Source organism: Capra hircus, chromosome 26 (genome assembly GCF_001704415.2).
Source record: "Capra hircus breed San Clemente chromosome 26, ASM170441v1, whole genome shotgun sequence".
NCBI classification, from domain to species: domain Eukaryota; kingdom Metazoa; phylum Chordata; class Mammalia; order Artiodactyla; family Bovidae; genus Capra; species Capra hircus.
The window spans coordinates 28,392,278-28,411,226 of NC_030833.1; the positions used below are offsets into that span (position 1 = coordinate 28,392,278).

General features: G+C 39.4%; 1 protein-coding gene across 2 annotated transcripts in view; it reads left to right on the top strand.

The window, feature by feature from the left end:
* ARL3 (ADP ribosylation factor like GTPase 3) overlaps positions 1-18,949 on the top strand; it is a 30,374-nt gene that overhangs the window by 492 nt on the left and 10,933 nt on the right. The window contains exons 2-4 of one of the 2 annotated variants that reach the window (XM_018041170.1): positions 5,922-6,065; positions 9,403-9,519; positions 18,663-18,713. In XM_018041170.1, coding sequence (XP_017896659.1) covers positions 5,922-6,065; positions 9,403-9,519; positions 18,663-18,713 — 312 coding nt within the window. The remainder of the gene's footprint in view (positions 1-5,921; positions 6,066-9,402; positions 9,520-18,662; positions 18,714-18,949) is intronic. The other variant, XM_018041171.1, reaches the window with a different exon arrangement.

An 18,949-nucleotide genomic window follows, 5' to 3' on the forward strand; every position in this document is an offset into this window, starting at 1 on the left:
AGGAATCGGCCTCCCAGTGCCGCAGGAGAATGGGGTTCACCAGTGCCCGGCTAGAAGCGGGGAGAAGGGCCAGCTCTGCTATCTTTGAGGTCGCGCTGGCGGTACCAGGGGAGATGGTAGCCTAGCTCTCCTGTTCCTCGCGGTGTGAGGGCCTCTGGGGGGTAAGGGTGTAAATCCCCGGACACAAAGAGGTGCCGCTTGGAAGTGATGTCTGGTGTATTTTAAGCCGTCTCGGTGTCTGCGTGGCGGGCGTGCTTCTGCAGTCCCGAGTTTTTTATTTCCTGAGGGTTCTGCATGGTCTGGTTGTTGGTGATAGCCAGTCTCCTGTTCAATACGTGTTGGTGGAGGCAGATATGCTGCCCGATCCTTAGTATTTACTTCGGACCTGTTGCCACCTTCCTTTGCATATGACCACACCAGAAGCAAAGGCCTTAATCTCAGTTTGGAGTAGATTAAAAAAAGAGAGTGGCCATCAATTTGGGGCTAGCCTTGTCTCTGTCAGGCCAGAATAAAGCTTTCCCAAATACGTAAATTATGTGACGTATTTGACGCTTGACACTCTGTTCCTTGTTGATTTCTCTGCACTTAATTGGAGGGTATTAAAATGAAATTGAGTGGTTTTAAAACTAGTGGAGAAAAAATTTATTTCGGAGCGTTTGGAGCAGGCTGATAAATTTACCAGCTGCAGAGAGCTAGCACTCAAGCTTACAGTTCCTTCCCTGTCCCAACTCCAGTCCCTTTTTGACTTTTAGAACTGTTGAACCACTTCTATTGATTTAAGAAGTAAGAAAAAGCTAGATGTCCAGAAGGAAAAAAAAACACATGTACACTTGGTTAGATTATCCAGTGAGTAAATTTTGATAGGAAAAATTTATTTCAATTGATTTAAAATTGTCACATGGTTAAAGAAGTAGCATTATTGGATCTGAAGTTGCCAATCACATTTCAACACTTGCTACACTGCAGTTTTATTAACCTCAGGCTAAACAGATTTTTAAATGTTTGCTTTTTATTAATCGTTTATACATGAGCTGTCCATTTAAAGGCTAAGTTTTTCTCAACAAATGAGTACAAACATAAATATTTACACAGAAAATAACTAGAATTGAAATGAAAAAGGCATGCCAAACCAACAAAGGGATGGCATCATAAAGGAGAAACGCATGAGAGCGGGCTAACTTTTCCCAGTTTGTTTATCAGTGAAGTGGACTGTGTAATTTCATGATTGTTTAATTTATAATTACAAGCCACAATAAATTAACCACTGTTTATGTTTCCAGGTACAGATTGACGCTTTATACAACAAATTGACAGTGTACACAACACTATTGTATACAACTGTTGTATTCAGTGATCAAGACAGATTTTGTTTTTCTTTTTTAAATTTTTTTTCCTACAATAAATAATAAGGAATTAGGGCAGATTATTCACGAGTCTTCATCTGGTTTCCAAAATACACTTTTTTTCTATCTCCAAAAGTATAAGCTATTTTTAGAACTCGATAAGTGGAACACGGAATTTAAAGGGTCAGTGGTATGATTAAGTATGTCATATCTGATACCCATGGGTCCCCATAGTAACTCTTCAGGAGTTCCAGGTTTATTTATTGTCTTAATCCTTCAGCTATGACTAATACATATTTATTCTTTTAAAATTTGGATACAGCAACAAAAACCCATTATTGATTTCTCTGAACCCCTAGAAGTTCAGCTGTTTTACCCCTGCCTTAGGATGCCAAGTCCTTGGTGAAATACTAAGTTGACAGTAATTTTTGTGCGTAACTAATCACTCTTGCCTGGAAAATCCCATGGACGGAGAAGCCTGGTGGGCTGCAGTCCATGGGGTCACTAAAAGTCGGACATGACTGAGCAACTTCACTTTCACTTTTCACTTTGATGCGTTGGAGAAGGAAATGGCAACCCACTCCAGCGTTCTTGCCTGGAGAATCCCAGGGACGGGGGCGCCTGGTGGGCTGCCATCTATGGGGTCGCACAGAGTCGGACCCGACTGAAGCGACTTAGCAACAGCAGCAATCACTGTTAGGAGAAGGCAATGGCATCCCACTCCAGTACTCTTGCCTGGAAAATCCCATGGACGGAGGAGCCTGATAGGCTATAGTCCATGGGGTCGCTAAGAGTCAGACACGACTGAGCGACTTCACTTTCTCTTTTCACCTTCATGCATTGGAGAAGGAAATGGCAACCCACTCCAGTGTTCTTACCTGGAGAATCCCAGGGACGGGGGAGCCTGGTGGGCTGCGGTCTATGGGGTCGCACAGAGTAGGACACGACTGAAGCGACTTAGCAGCAGCAGCAGCAATCACTGTTATTTAATAGATGAGTCCTCCATTCAGGAATTATTTATGGAGTAATTTCTGAATATATAAAGCTAGTGATATTTATCAAGCATGTTTGACATTTGAAGATTGTTCCCAAGATTATGTTTTCTGGTCAAAAATGGTCGGTGAAAAGTAGAAACAACACAACAACTGTTTTGAGTTCCCTCTATGTGCATGCTTCACACATCATCTGATTTAATCTTCATAGCATTCTTCTTGAGATATAAGTATTGTTCCCATTTTCTAGATGAAACTATGCTGAAGGTTACCCATCAGGATGTTGAGTAAAAGTCTATGAAACTCTAAAGCCCATAATGTATTTTTCATTAAGACTCTAATGAAGTAAGAACCCACTCCAGCTGAGGAGATGCCAGTATTTTGTTCCTCAGGGAACATTGTATTTATTTAGTAGAGAGATGAGAAAAAAGATTTGGGTGAAGTTCTCCCTAACAAAGCTATAGGAGTTCCTGGAAATTAACAAGCCCTCATTGGGCAGCACCAATGTTTTTTTGGTGAGGTAAAAATAAATTGAAGTCTGTTCCATTTAAGCCAGTTATGAGGAGTGCATGTACTTGCCAGTTGGCTTACTAATTTTAATACGTTAACTTTTAGCTGTTCCTCACAGCCACATATTATTTTCCATGTACCAACATATTCCTCTCTCCCTCTCCATCATCTCAGTTTTCTTTGAATGACCTAGTTTGTGTCATTTTAGGTCAGCACACCAGGCCTCTGCCAGTTGCTGAGTTTAAACTGAGGCAGATAAAATATCCATCGTCAACGCATATCTGTTCATGATTTGCCTATAGAAAACTGTTCAAATGTTTTGTGGCTGAGTCAGACCACTTCTGTCCACCAGGGTGCAGGTAACTTGTGTGGATACATTGCTGATAACCCACAATACCCATTAACTAAAATTCCTCTTTCTTAAATTGCCTTTATTTCATGTCATAGGAGTATACATCCTACACAGAGATCCTATCTCTGTTGCTCGCCATTGCACTTGAAGCACCTTATGGGTGTTTAAGATAAATGAATGAATAGATTATATTGACCAAAAGTACACTAAAAATTCATTTCCTTGTATTTCAAGTTGGTAATGGAGAGGGAGGCCTGGCGTGCTACAGTCCATGGGGTCGCAGAATCGGACACAACTGAGCAACTGAACTGGACTGAATACCTTGAAACTCAGCCCCATAATAAAATTAACTTATAATGGCTGTTTCCTTTTGTTTGACATTAAAATATAGATATATATGAATAGAAGCACGGAGTAGACTTATTCTTCACTTTTGTCCAATCTCTTAAATCAGCTTACTTTGTCCCTTTCAGGCAGAACCCTGATATCTATAAATACCCTCTTCCCTATTTAGCAAACCCTGATAATCCTGTGATCCCCTGTCCTCAGGAGTTGGGTTAATATGATGCTGTATTGTATTTGCATTTGTCTTGCTGAGACCATGCTTGAGATGCCATTTGTCATTTGCTGGAAGAAAATATTAGCGAACTTTCCATTTCTCTATAATTTCATTTAAAAGTGAAACGTGAAGTTATTGTCTTCTGATGAAGAAAAATTGCTCATTGGAAATGTAAAGATTTTTTTTATACCATTAGATTAATAATGCTTAGCTGTAGTTGGAATGTTTTCTTTCTCACCCATGCTTTGCTTCTCTCCTTTCAAGATGAATAGAAATTATATTTTTATTTTAATCATTCAATTCAAACATAATAAGTGTGTAAAAGCTCTCAGCCTATAGAAAGCAGTATTTGTATTTAGTGATTTTTTTTGGAAAAAGACACATGAGGACAAACAAAACATTTACTTTGAACCTTGAAAATATTTTATAGAAAACATACCTTTTTTCACAATTTCTTCACTAGTAAATGATGCATGAGAAGAACTTTCTTTTCTTATACTGTTGTTTAATGCACCAATGTGATAAGTTCCAGCTATTTTAGAATTTTATTGGAAGGGGTAATGAGGACATCTAATCAGGAACTCAGAAGGAATAGTACAATGTATTTTCCCTGTTCTTAGCCTTTTTATATCACCAGTCCCCTGAGGATCTCAGAATTCTAATTTTAACTGTTCTGAAAGGTGGTATTATAAATGAGTGATTGCAATATAGCTAATAGAAGCTAGGGAGATTGCTCATAAATAGAGTTTTAAAAAGGAATAGTGTCAAATAATTCAAGGCTGGATTAGATGAAAAGAAAAGAAAAAAACATGCCAGTAAAAAAAAACAACTTGCTTTTCTTTGTTTCAAATCTGTTCATTCTCTATTCTCAAAATCTTGTGGGATAGAATTTGTCTCTTAAACTAAACCTTACATTTTATTGCTGGTAAAAATTGAGGCATGGAGAGATTAATGTGATCAGTTTGAATACAAGACTAGAAGTGGTAAACAAAGTGTATCTGAAGCAGAAAGGAATTCTTTATAATTATGCATATTTGCATATCATTGTCCAAAGTCTCAACTGTGGAAAATTATTTCACAGAATTAACATTTGATCTTAGTGAACCGACTGGTTTATTTCCTGATCCAAAGTGGATAAAAACATAACCATTTTATATAATTTTAAGACTCAGTTTGAAGGAGTTTCCACTTGGGCTCGGAGATTAGATTATATGCCCTTTAAACTCTGGGGTTCTTTGATTCTTGATATAACTATGCCTCACTGGAAAATGATTGTCAGCTGCAAGACACAATAAATAATTATCTTATAAGAGTTTCCTTATGTTTTTAGCTAAAAAGCAACATGACTTATTTCCATCCATTAAAAGAATAATAACAAAACCCAGAAACGAAAATATTAAATAACTAGTCAAAAATATCCTGGTTAAATTTTGATATTTTTTGCTTCCAAAATGACCTTTCAATTCCTCAATGTCTCTGTTGTATTAAATATTAGATTCTTCATCTGAAGAACATAGATAAATCTGTACTGTGCAGGTATCCTGTAAGGGTCATGTGAAAGTTAGAAGATGATAGAGTATTTTGAATGATGAAGGCTTAAACAAGAACTGAAACAAAGTCTTTTTTCTAAAAAGCCCAAGTACAATTTTCTACGACTTTTGAAATAGTACCTTGAAATCATGCATTAACTTGGGTGGGTAATTCTGTTTAGTTCAGCAACTATCATGGTGTCTAATAAGTGCCAGGCACTGGGGAGATGAAAGCTATAGTTCTTACCCACGAGAAACTTCACTCTAGTATAAAGGAGAAAAATACAAAAATCAGTTTCCTACAGTCAGATATGGTGAATGCTGTACTCTTAAGTGTATATCAAGGGCTTCTGGAATATGAGTTGGTTACAAGTACACACTGTCAGGAGATCTAGGGTAACTGCTAAGCTGGATTAATAAGAGGAACAAGAATAAGCTAAGCTATTTATTAAGTTGCTGAATTCACTAAAGTGCTTCTGCCAAAAACGTGTAAGCAAATGGAATAAATGATGTTAAAGTGGGTAACAATAAGCTCTCCACAACCAAGAACTCTCGTCAAGGAGAAGACGTTCAGATACCCAGTAATATCAAAGTCACTGCCCCCAAAGTAATCTCTGTTCTTCATGGTTGTTCAAGGGCTTACTCTCAATTCTGCGCAAATTGAAAAGTGCACCAGACCAGGAGGTGAGAATCCTTCTCCTGGGCTTGGATAATGCTGGCAAGACCACTCTTCTGAAGCAGCTGGCATCTGAAGACATCAGCCACATCACACCAACACAGGTGAGCTCTGCCTCGCCCCCGTGCTTGCGTGACACATGGAAGATGCTAGTAGCAAATGAAAGACAAAATGGGGAATAGAGTTGTGTCCGTTTGTAAGTTTTGTTGCTGAGAAAAGTCTATGCAATTTCAAAATAATCTCATATTTCAAAAACATATCAAGAGATTCTATTTATATGAGATAGTTAAAGTAGTCAAATTCATAGAGACAGGAAAGAGAACACTGGTGATTAGTGGGCTGGAGATGGGGAGGGATGGGGAGTTATTGTCTAATGGGCATAGAGAGTCAGAGTTGCAAGATGATGGATGGATGGCAGTGATGGTTACACAACAGTAAACCAAACTTAAAAATGGTTAAAATGGTAAATTTCATGTTATGTATATTTTACAATGATTTTTTAAAAAGAAATCATTTAAATGTATATGTCTATACATATCAAGACACATCAGTTCCCTCAAATCTAAGTGATTCCTTTTTAGAAATAGCCTTATCTTCTCTGATTTCGAAATCAGCACATATGGAAAATACAGAGAGCACATAAAGAAAAAAAAAAAAACAGAGTACCCTGAGAAAAACCACTTTTAGTATATATTTTTCAGACTTCATAAATACAAACGTATGTCAATTTTTAAAAGAAAAAACCCAATTACTTTTATTTTTTTAAGCTTACGTCTTATTTTTTTTTATTATTTATTCAGCTGCTCTGGTTCTTAATTGCAGTATGTGGGATCTACTTCCCTGATCAGGGAATGAACCCGGGCCCTCTGCATTGGGAGCACAGAGTCTTAGCCAGTGGACCACCAGGGGAGTCCCTACCCATATTTTAAAATCCAGTCTCATCAACCCTCCTCTTTCCTAAGGCTAAGCAAGCAAAAGCCAAGGCTGGTGGTACTCCCAGCATAGATGTTGCAGACAAGTCCTGCCTGGAAGAATCCTCATAGGTTTCTTTAGGGCTCCTCTCCTACAAGGAATCCTGAGAAAACTTGACCTTTGGCCAGGCCTTTGGGCTTCCTAACTAACGACATCCCTGTTGGTGTTACTTTGCAGCGTTTGAACAAGAGGTTTTAGCAAAACCAGAGTTGTTTAGCATTTCCTGTTGCTGTCCTGCGATGAGCTCAGTGTCGTGTATTTGAATGGCCATGCTGCTGTGTATACTTGATGGCCAGCAAGTCTTACTGATTCGCAGCTCTTTACAGAAAAGTCATTTCAACTGCTACCAAATGAGCAATTTTACAGCTTCTGAACAAATTTAATGTATAGCCTGAGGAGGAGCAAATTACAGTAGTCTAGCCTAGACAAGCTGAAAACACCTATTAGTGTGTCAGGATTTCTGCCAGAAAAAGAACTAAGTTGTTGTTGGTTTTTTTTAAGTATTAGAGATAGGCTGTCTCTCTCAAGAGCACCACTGAAATGAGGAGGTCAACACTGAGAGCAGGAACATGAAGTCCTAGTTATGGACCCCAAGTTCCAGTTCTAATTTTCAGGCTCTGTTTGATGTGTTACTATATTACATGAAGGTTTTGTATTTAGAACAACTGTATTTTTGTATTTAGTCTTAAAACACACCTATGATGTGTTTTTGTTTCATATTAGAAAAAATAATAGATGCTCATGGTAGTAAATTTAAAATATGTAAATATGTAAAATCAAGAAACTAGATATCACCTATAATGCCCAGTCAGACATAACCACTGTTAACATTTGAAACTGTATCCTTTCAGGCTTTTTCTTTCCCCATATATGGTGGATATGTTGAAAATAAAAGGTGAAAAATGGCTCATACAGAGTATACTATTTTGTATCATCTGTTTCACTTCATAATAACGTCTTGAACATCTTTCTATGTTGTTCTGTATGTCAGTACTAAGACAGTACACGTCTCTAAATGTTTGCACCCGGTCATTATTATTTCTTTAGAATAATTTCTAGTAGATTTGTTAGGTCTGGTGACTTACAGACTTTTAAGGCAGTTAACATATGGTCAAATTCCAGGATCTACTCTTATTTATTCCCTCATTCCAGAAAGGATTCATTGTTACTGGGTCTGACATTTAATAACGTAGTTAAGTGTAGGATTTTTAAATGCATAAAAGTGGTTTTGTCAGTGAGTCAGAATGAAGCTACCTCTTACAATAAGCATAAGCCACTTCCCTTAAGAGTTCTAACACTTTTAATTTACCCAGTCATTGGCATTTTGGAGGAGCTATAGTCAGCATCATCTCCGGTTGTCCTCCAGTGACTGACTATCCTTGGTGGAAATTGGGTGGCTGTGTTCCCCTACCCTTGCCTGTGCCTTGTCCTTCTGTGCTGGCAAGTTGCCAGGAGAGGCAAATGTTTGTGGAGGCATCTCCAGACCCACCTAACTCCAGTTCTTTTGGATGAAATGTCACTTCCATGGGAGCAAGCTGTTGATCGGGTTTTTCAAATCCTGATTTCACGATGTCGTTCTTGCCAGAAGATTTTTTTTCTTTTTTTATTCTTGCTTATAAAATGCCTTCTCTTCAAACCCCAAAGTTCTTGTTAGTTTGTTTCTCTGCACCCGAACTCCCAGCTTGCCATTCTGTCTGGCCCTGATTGGTTCACTGGCCCCAAAGTTCCACATGGCATCACTGTCCTGAAAATGAATCCTTTCAAGTTCATCAGCGATAACCTACTAAAGAACAGTTTCATATGCTCATCACCACCCGCATGAGGGCTATTTCTCCAGTTACAAACCAGCCTCCCCCTCTGTGTCCTGAGTTCAGCTCTTTCCTTTTCCTGACCAGTTCATATGAGAAAATTTTCTTTCATTTTGGGTTGTTCTTGAAGAATCCAGTCTTCCAGATTCTTGATTCTTTTTAAATTTTGCATTTGTTCTGTTCTGTTGAGCCTGAAGATTCGTCTTTGTTTGTTAGTTACATGTAATATCCTGTTAAATGTTACCATCTTGAGGACTGATGGGGATTGGAGGTGGTTTGTGTTGATTATCTGAGTAATTCTCATTCTCAGTAGTGGCACGTGTGTGTGCACTCAGCATGATGTCATGAGCACCAACTCCGCCCCGAGTGATGGGAACCTGTGTAAATACATTTTTCTTCCCTATCAGAGCAAACTGTTTTCCATATCATCTGTCTCTTATCCTGCAGAGTATCTCAGAATTAATAAATAACATAGCTGGTAAATGTACCTTTGTCAGAAATGTGATCTCAAAGTCTAGTAAAACTTGGTGTGTGTTTTTTTTTAATTGAAGGATAATTGCTGTACAGAATTTTGTTGTTTTCTGTCAAACCGCAACATGAAGCAACCACAGGTATACATATACCCCCTCCGTTTTGAAAAAACTTGGTGTTTTTGTTTCAGGGTTTTAACATCAAAAGTGTACAATCACAAGGTTTTAAACTGAATGTCTGGGACATTGGCGGACAGAGGAAAATCAGACCATACTGGAGGAATTATTTTGAAAACACTGATATTCTTGTAAGTACTCCTTCAGATTCATCAGTTCATAATCTCTTCTGCCCTGTCCTGCTAGCATTTACCCTGTGATGATCTGTCCTGTCAATAATTCCATCGCCACAACATTGCTGTCTGCCACAGTGAATTCAGGGCTAGCAGACAGACTGTGGAGCTTTGTGTAAGATACTTTGCTGTCGCTCGGTAACAGTGTAGTGCCCACACCCGCGCTGGCAAATAAAGTATTTACTAATTACCATAGTGATTGGAACAACAGAAAAGGCAGAGGAGTGAGCCACTGACTCTGTCACTCCAAGAAAATCAGTAAGTCAGGTATATCCCAAAGACAGCAATCAAGACAGTGAAGGTCCGAGAAACCAGGATGTATGAGAAATGGTTGAAAGACCTGAAGATGTCCTTCCTGGAAGAGAAAGTGCTTAGAACTGTTTCCAGTTAGTTTCATTGTGACTAGTTCTAGAGGACCGGGCAAGGAGCACTTTGGGGATTGTTAGGGTTTAACGCAGAATAAGGACAAAGTTTCCTATAATTGTGACTGTCCAGAAGTAGAAGAAGCTGGTCACACACTGGGATTCCTAGCTCAGGCAGCATTCACGCAGGCAGAGGCTGAGTCGAGCTCCCTGCTCACTGCCAAGTTCTCTAGAACTACTGTTTTAGGATTCTTGGAAATTTCACTATGTATGATTTATCCGATACTTCAGTCTCAGCTCCTTCAGCTCCCCTCCAGTGAGCTTGTCACCCACCCCACCTCAGCCACTCACTCTCACGGTCATACCCTAAAACCAGGGCCTCTCGTGAGCTTGGGTAGGAAAAAATGTTGCATAATATTTCCTTTAACCTCTGACTGAAAGCTTGAATTTAATTATGATGAGGGACAATAAGCTGCAAAACACATTGATATCTTCAGAGCCAACAGAACTCACCTTGCATCTCAGACAGCTTCCCTCTGTAAGACTGCTTCCTAACGGGTCTCTTTCTACCGGCTCGCTCCTATCAGCATGCACACATCCTGTAGTTGCTCGTGTTTAAAACAAAGAACTCGTCTTCCTGTACATCCCCCCTCTAGATAATGTCCCATTTCTCAGCCTCTCTTTATGACAAACTCCTTGAAAGAGTTTTCTGTGCTCTCTGTCTTCACTTCCTCTCCCTGCAGGCACCCGGAACCCTCCATTCAGGCTCACTGAGAATCCTTAGTGCCGAGTCCCATGTTCAGGTTTCATTACTCATCTCACTTGAACTGTCAACCCATGAAACAGAGCTGGAATGCCGTCCTTGAAGCACTGTCTTTCTTTGGCTTAGAGAATTCCATTCTGTCTTGGTTTTTCTCTTGTCTCACTGGCTTCTTGTTGTTGTTCAGCTGCCCAGTTGTGTCTGACTCTTTTCAACCCCATGGACTGCAGCACGCCAGGCCTCCCTGTCCCTTACCATCTCCTGGAGTTTGCCCAAGTTCATGTCCATTTCATTGATGATGCTGTCCAGCCATCTCATCCTCTGACACCCACTGCTACCCGTCCTCGGTCTCCGTCACTATCTTTTCCTTATCTCCCAGCCTCCAAATGTTGGAGTGCCCAAGTTCAGGCCTGTGCTTTTCTTCTCTAAGTCTCAGCTTAGGTGACCTCATCCACTTCCAAGGTGTGAATCACCACCTACGTGCTGCTGAGTCCCAAACTGTTCTCTCCAACCCGCAACTCAGTTTCATATACAGCCAGCTAGCTATTTGACATCTGCACACCAGTGGCTAGTAAGTCACTTCAATCTCAGTGTATGGAAAGCCAAATTCCTATCTTCATCCACCCGTTCCCAAACCTGCTTCTCCTCCCGTCTTCTCAGTGAATGGCTGTCCCATTTATCCCAAAACATTGGACTTCTCCTGGGCCCCTTTTCCTCTCACTCCCCGCCTCTGCTCTGTCAGCCAAACCTGTCAGTTCTACCTTCAAAGCGTTTCTGGAATCTGCCCACTTCTCACCACCTCCACTGCTAGCGCGCAATGGTTGCTGCAGTTTCATTCTAACTAGTTTCCTAAGTTCTGCCTTGCCTCCCCAAAGTCTCTCCTCAACACCATAGCTGTAGTGATCCTATCAAAACACATGCTTCCCAGCTCAGAGGAGAAGCCAAAGTTCTTGCAGTGGCCCACAAAGCCCCCGCCCAGCTGCTGGCTTCTCTTCCCCTCTCACCTGGTATAGCCACACTGGCCTCCTTGCCATTGCTAGAAGATAGGCATGCTCCCACCTCCAGGCCTTTGTCATCACTGTTTCCAATGGTAGAATTCTTTTTCCTTAGATATTCTCATGGCATGGTCCCTCACCTCAGGCACATCTTTATATATTGCCTTTCTCCCCTACTGGAATGTAAGCTCCATGAAGACAGGAACTTTGCCTTTTTTTTTTTCCCAACTATATTATATCCCCAATGCTTAGAAAAGAACCAAATAAATGAAATGGATCATCGTTATAGATGGATTCCGACATTAGGTAGAATGTGGAGGTCTATAACTTCTAAATTCCCTTTCAGCTCTCAGGTTCTGTGGTTCTGTATCATTGTGGTCAAATCCAGGGGCTTATTAATTCTGTGAACTGGATGGAGCATCTGCTTCACAGAGGGTTTATGAGAAATAGTAAATTCATTTATTTATCACAATTCTTAAATGGGAAATAATACCAAAATATAAAATTGAACTATCATCAAATCAGTAAACGCAGTTGAGGTACTATGGGCATCACAAAGGCTCATCATATTTCTGGTCTGTGGTGAAGATAAGTTCCAGTATATTCCTGGTGCCAAGTTGAAGATTTAAATGGATAAGAAGAAGATGAGACATATCCATCCATCCATTTATCTATCTGTTCAGCCAACTATTCTTCCAAAATGTATTATATACCTTCTAGGAAAACAGAAGAGAAATGTTGGGGGGAAAAGAAAAATTTTCCCTGTAATACAGAAAGAGACTTCTTCTGTAATCTCAAATAATGTATCTGGCTTTGAAATATCATTTTAGAAATTTTCAAATTTATGTAGAGGTCAAAAAAGTAATGTAATGAAACCCTTAATTTCACTTCTGACAATTTTGTTTCATCTCCCTTACCACCTCTTTATTTTTTAAAGTATTTTAAAGCAAATACAAGCCATCATATTATTTGACTTACAAATACCTGAAATGTAGAAATCAATCTTTAAATTGTGATACGAAAGTACATGTTAGAAAAACTAAACATTCAGTCTTTCAAATCCCAAAACTCAACAAGGAAACTCCTGGAACTAATAAGTGATTATAGCAAGTTTGCAGGATATAAGGCTAGTTTAAAAAAAGCTATAGATTCAAGTCAAATCATTATACCATACACCTTAAAGAGTGCTCTATGCCAATCATATCACAATAAAACTGGAGGGAAGAAAAAGCTATAGATTCTCTTCTGCTTTTTTGAGTCAAGAGTAGGGGAAGAGCAGGTGATTGAGAGAAATCACAGTTCTATCTGTTCACCTGCTCCATTAGGTACTTTGAAAGAAATGTCCAAATAAGAGCTCTATATAAGGACGTTAATGTCTGCAAGGCTCCGTGAAAAGGTCTCAGAAACTTCTAGGTCAGAGTAACTTTAAATTATTCTAACACCTTGAGGCTAGACTGCAAGGGAGTTGTGATATGATCCTGTATTCTGCACTCCCCATTAGCTGAGAGAGCATCTGGGAATTATCGTAAAGTCAGTTCAGAATAACCCTACAGGAGCTTTCTCCAGCTATACCACACTGCCAGTATCCGACAATATTTTGGATTCAGAGTCAAACCTTTTGTTATTTTCCAGTGTCGTTTGAGATTAAACAAGTCTTGAGGAGCAGCTGAGTCCCCAGGGTTAGATTCTAAGGCCCTGTAACTCTTAGCCTGTCTGGTCGTTTTGTAGCAGCTTGGAGTGGCAGTGGTGATGGGTTATATTGGTTGTTTGTCTGTATTTAATAGTCTTCCACTGTTGGTTGAAAAGACCTATTATCCTAGACTCCACGCTGCCTAGAAGAGCAGGGTTGAGGCTTGACACATTTCGTTGCCTGGTTAACTCTTTTCAATTCTTTCTAGAGTGCCATAATAGATTCTTGCTTTAGAGCAGGTGTCGACAAAGTGATCCAGCCTGCCTCTTGTTATTGTATAGCTCGTGAGCTAAGAATGGTTTTCACATTTTAAATTATTGGGGGAAAAAATCAAAAGAAGAATAAGATTTCGTGACACTTGAAAATGATATGAAGTTCAAATTTCAGTGCCCATAAATAAAGTTCTTAGAACACAGCCATGTCCATTTTTTTTTCTTTACACACTTTTTATGGTTGCTTTTGCACTGCAACAGCAAAGTTCAATAGTTGTGAAAGGTTATATGGGCCACAAAGCCGAAAATATTTACTACCTGACCCCTACAGAAAGAGTGCCAACTCTTACTTTCGAACATTGTATGTTTCTCTGGAGGTTTGAAAGAATCAGAGCAACTCCTAAAAGTACAGAGTTATTCTCAGGAATGATGACACTGAGAACATCTGACTTCAGCTTTATTAATTTGGGGGAAGTGACTAAGAAATTAACCCTGAGGTATGACAGAAGGGAGGGTATAGGATGCCTTCCCTTTCTCTCATGCCAGGAAATAACAGCCTTTTGATAGGTTAAAAGCACATCACTTTTTTTCAAGGTATATGTTAATATTACTACCAAACTTCATTTACTTTATCATTATTAGTCTTATGTTTAAGCACATTATTAGTCTTATGTTTAAGCACAACATAGTTTATAAAATTTGTCATCGTTTTCATATCCAAATGACATCAAGTGAGATAGAGCTCCACAACCGTCTCTTGTATTATCTCCATCATATCAATGCTCACACTTTGAGCGTCAGTACTACTAGAGCACACAGAACTGAAAACCACAGATTATCCAGATTATTATTAACCACAGATTATTATTAACCACAGATTATTCCTTGCCAGTCAGGTTCAGCCTCCTCTTAGACTTTTGCTCAGGCTATCAATAAAAAGCCACACTTTTTAGTGTCATCTCTTCTTGTCTCCGCCTACCCCTCTGGTGGAAAAATACTTAGGAGCAATAACTTGGCCAAAAGGTGGCAGCAGGAGGGAGGAGGCCCAGAAGCAAGAGGAGAAACACAGAGCCCTCCATTCACATGCTGGATAATCAGTCTCCAGATAATGCGGAGTTGGCTGAACTTCCATCCAGAAGAAAATCTTTTCCTCTAGGTGATCTTCCCTCAACCAAATAAAAATGTCAAAGTCGTTGCCGATGAAGGTGTGAATTGGCTTTGCTTAAAGCATCATTCTCATTCTGAGTGCTATGGATTATAAGTTTTGGAGTAGGTTTATGACAGTTTTTGAAGATCCATAGTGTTTTATAAGATCAATTAAAAGCACTGTATTTAACTTTCTCTGATACTGAGTGTTTTTTGATTATCTGTTTTTGGATTAAATTTATATGTATATATATATAGCATGACTAGCTTAACACCTATGTTATTTTTTTTTAATACCTATGGTATTAATGAAAAAAAGAAAGGAAGAAAAAGAGGCTCTTCATAACCATAGCGGGGAGCTTCCCTGACGGCTCAGACAGTAAAGAATCTCCCTGCAGGAGACCTGGATTCAATCCCTGGGTCAGAGAAGATCCCCTGAAAAGGGAATGGCAACCTACTCCAGTATTCTTGCTTGGAGAATCACAGGAACAGAGAAGCCTCTGTCCACAGGGTCGCAAAGCATCAGACGCAGCTGAACAGCTAATACTTATCCTTAGCTATTGCCCAGAAACACACTTCCATGAAGAAACCGGACAGTGCTGGGGAGGGGGTTACTAGGAGAAGCATGTGCCACCACAGAAAAATAGATTTGTGGGATCACTAGAGACTGGCTTGTGCTTATGACTTTTTCACTTGGCCCTTTTAATAAATGGGGCAGTGTTTTATAGCCTTCCTCCTGGAATTATGGTATGGTAGTTTTCAAATTTCATAAAAGTTATGTGAGAAAAATGCTAAATGATAGGGAGAATTTATGTACAGCTTAGGAAAATCCTCCTTTTGAATCTTTTAATGAAAATGTTTTTGTGAACTTTCATGTCAAAGCAATAAATAGTAAGTAATTTGAAAGTGAAAGTCGCTCAGTCATTTCCGACTCTTTGCAACCCCATGGACTATACAGTCCATGGCGTTCTCCAGACCAGAATACTGGAATGGGTAGCCTTTCCCTTCTCCAGGGGAACTTGCCGACCCAGGAATCGAACTGGGTTCTCTTGCATTTCAGGTGGATTCTTTACCAACTGAGTTATCAGGGAAGCCCAAGAAGTAATTTAGCACGTAATTAAAACTTCCTTCTTATTGACTTTAAGCCTCTGAATTCTTTGGTAATTGACTGGTCATTTTTCTTTGTCTACTGTTAAAACTCTCTTTTGGTTTCTGATTATTCTCTCCCATCTGTCTGTTTTTAATCTTATCAAACATTAATTTTTTTTTAAGTTTATTTATTTATTTGACTCGGAGAAGGCAATGGCACCCCACTCCAGTGTTCTTGCCTGGAGATTCCCAGGGACGGGGGAGCCTGGTGGGCTGCCGTCTCTGGGGTCGCACAGAGTCGGACACGACTGAAGCGACTTAGCAGCAGCATTTATTTGACTGCATCAGGTCTTAGTTTTGGCATGCGAACTCTTAGTTGCAGCATGTGGGATCTAGTTTTCTGACCAGGGATCGAACCCAGACCCCCTGCTTTGGAAGTGTAGTGTTAGATACTGGACCTAACTGTATCTTTTTTTTTTTTTTTTTGGCCTCACCGCACAGCTTGCGAGATCTTAGTTCCTTGACGAGAAATTGAACCTAAGCCCAGGCAGTGAAAGCCTTGAATCCTAACCCCTAGACACCAGTGAATTCCCATTAACTGTATCTTTAGTTGTATTCTCAGGCTCTTCTACTGTTACCTTCTTACTCACACTTTTTGCTCCCAAGCACATGTTTTCCTGCTTTGTAATCTGAGCCCAGCTCTCCCTCCCAGGCATCACCTGACCCTTCTCCCCTCCCAGACATCATCTTCTCCTTCTCTTGTCTGAATATCCTTTTAATCCACTCTAGACTCCCAAGTAGTTCTCATCAGATCTTTTGTATTGAGGTTCACCCTCCCATTGCATTCCTTCTTTCTACATCTGTGTTTATACTGTGTGTGCTACTTTGAAAATATGAGACACACCAGTGGAGAAATAAGCTACCAGCATGTTCTACAAAGTGAATTATCACACAGTATCAAATTTTGTATCTCCGTGGTATGCACTGACATTGAGTCAGAGTAATATTAACAATAACAATAATAAGACTACAAATAAGTACTGAGACCAGACACATCCATCCTTCCTCTTCCTGTGATTCTCCATGAAGGAAACACAAGTGGAAACATAGGGTAGTCTTCAGAGAAAAGGCTGAACCTGGTCCCTGGCATAATGTTTAACACTAGCGACTCTAAATGAGAGTGCAGCCTGGCAGGCTACAGTCCATGGGGTTGCAAAGAGTCGGACAGGACTTAGAGACTAAACAACAATAACTTAAGCAAAGGAATTTTAATTTTTTTTTTCTTTTAAGAGAGTGCAAGTTTTCAGAGTAGCACAGAATTATAAGCCTCGTAAAGGTGGGAGCTGAAGATTGTTTTTCATTGTGTTTTTAAATGAATATGTTATTTAAAAAGGATGTTTCTATTATGCCTTTAGTTTAATAACAATTCTAACTTCCTTAAAGAGAGTTTGAAATTTTGATAACTTTTAAGATTAGCAACTGGGAGAACATTTAATACACTGATTTAAAACAGGACTACAAAATTATATACCTAATTTTCTCCTTAAATTTCCATATGAAGAAGAATTAGAAGGGAACTTTCATAGGAAATTAAAATAATGAATGTTCTTGGGTTCTGTAACTATAGGTAATTTTTCTTTCTTTTTTGGTCTTACCTAATTTCCCTTATTGTTATATTGATATTATTTATGCAATAAATGAAATACAGTGATGGGCGAGAAAGCTTGGGATTTGTGATTTACAGTAAATCTCAAAACTTTTCTTACTCTGGCAAAGCCTCTATACCTGCTGTTTCCAGTATTTGATCTGAACCTCCCAGCCTCTGAAGGTGGGAATGGGAGGGACATCACTGGAACCTGAAGACAGCTTACAGCTCATAATTAAAATGGCACTTCCAGAAGGACGACGTTCGAGCACTACAGGATTCGTAAATGCCTCCAAGCACCGTCCCTTCCTTTTTGGGACACAGAACAGCAGAGCGTTTAAGAGCAACTGAGGGGACTTCCCTGGTGGTCCAGTTGCAAAGACCCCGTGTTCCCTATGCAAGGGGCCCGGGGTTTGATCCCTGGTCAGGGAGCTAGATCCCACATGCTGCCACTAAGAGTTTGCATGCTGCAACTAAATGTTGCACATGCTGCAACTAAAAATTCCACAACTAAGATGCAGCACAACCAAATAAATAATTTTTTTAAAAACTGGGTACTTTACTGTCACGTATGCTTGAGTTTGAATCTCCTTTTTGTCATGTACTAGATGTGACTTGGGCCAAGTTACTTAACTTCTTTGGGCTTGTGTTTATTTACGTATAAAATGGGATAAAAATGAAATCTAGGGACTTCCCTGGTTGGCTGAGTAATTAAGACTCCACACTCCCAATGCAGGGGCCTCAGGTTCATTCCCTAGTCGAGGAACTAGATCCCAAATGCTACAACTAAAAGTTTGCATGTTGCAACTAAAGATTACATTTCACAATACAAGTAGACCTGGCATAGACAAATAAATAAAAATAGGTATTAAATGAAATATATCTCATGGAGTGATAATGAGGATTAATAAAGTAAATCTAGGATAAAGAATGCTTAGTGAATTCCCATTAAATGTAGCTATTTTTATCCTGCTTGGCTCCCCTTACTTCTTACTTTGGAGCCTTGCCGGAGGTATCTTCTGGGCATCTTAATTAATTAATCAGTTTATTTTGTGTTCACTGTTGACACAAGTGACCAGCTCAGCTTCTGTATGCTGTGCTAACATGAACTCTGCCGATGAGGAATCATCTGCTCCTTCGCTAGAAACTGCCCTTTTTTCCATATCTGCTCATTGAAATAACCTTCTTCTCTCACTTTACAGATATATGTAATTGACAGCGCAGACAGAAAAAGATTTGAAGAGACAGGTCAGGTAAATAATTGTTCTGTTGAGATATTTCCCAAACAACTGGGTATTCATTAATTGACTTTGTAAATGTATAAGAGTGAGGAAAAGTATTTTTTGTTTAACCTTTGCAGTTTAAACAAGACAGTCATTCTGGCAAGCAGGCAAAATACCACTTGCCTAAAAAGAAATTAGTTGAGAATTCTTTAAACAATTTTTCGTTTAAAGGCTTTTAGTTTTAATCAAATTAAATAAACAAGATA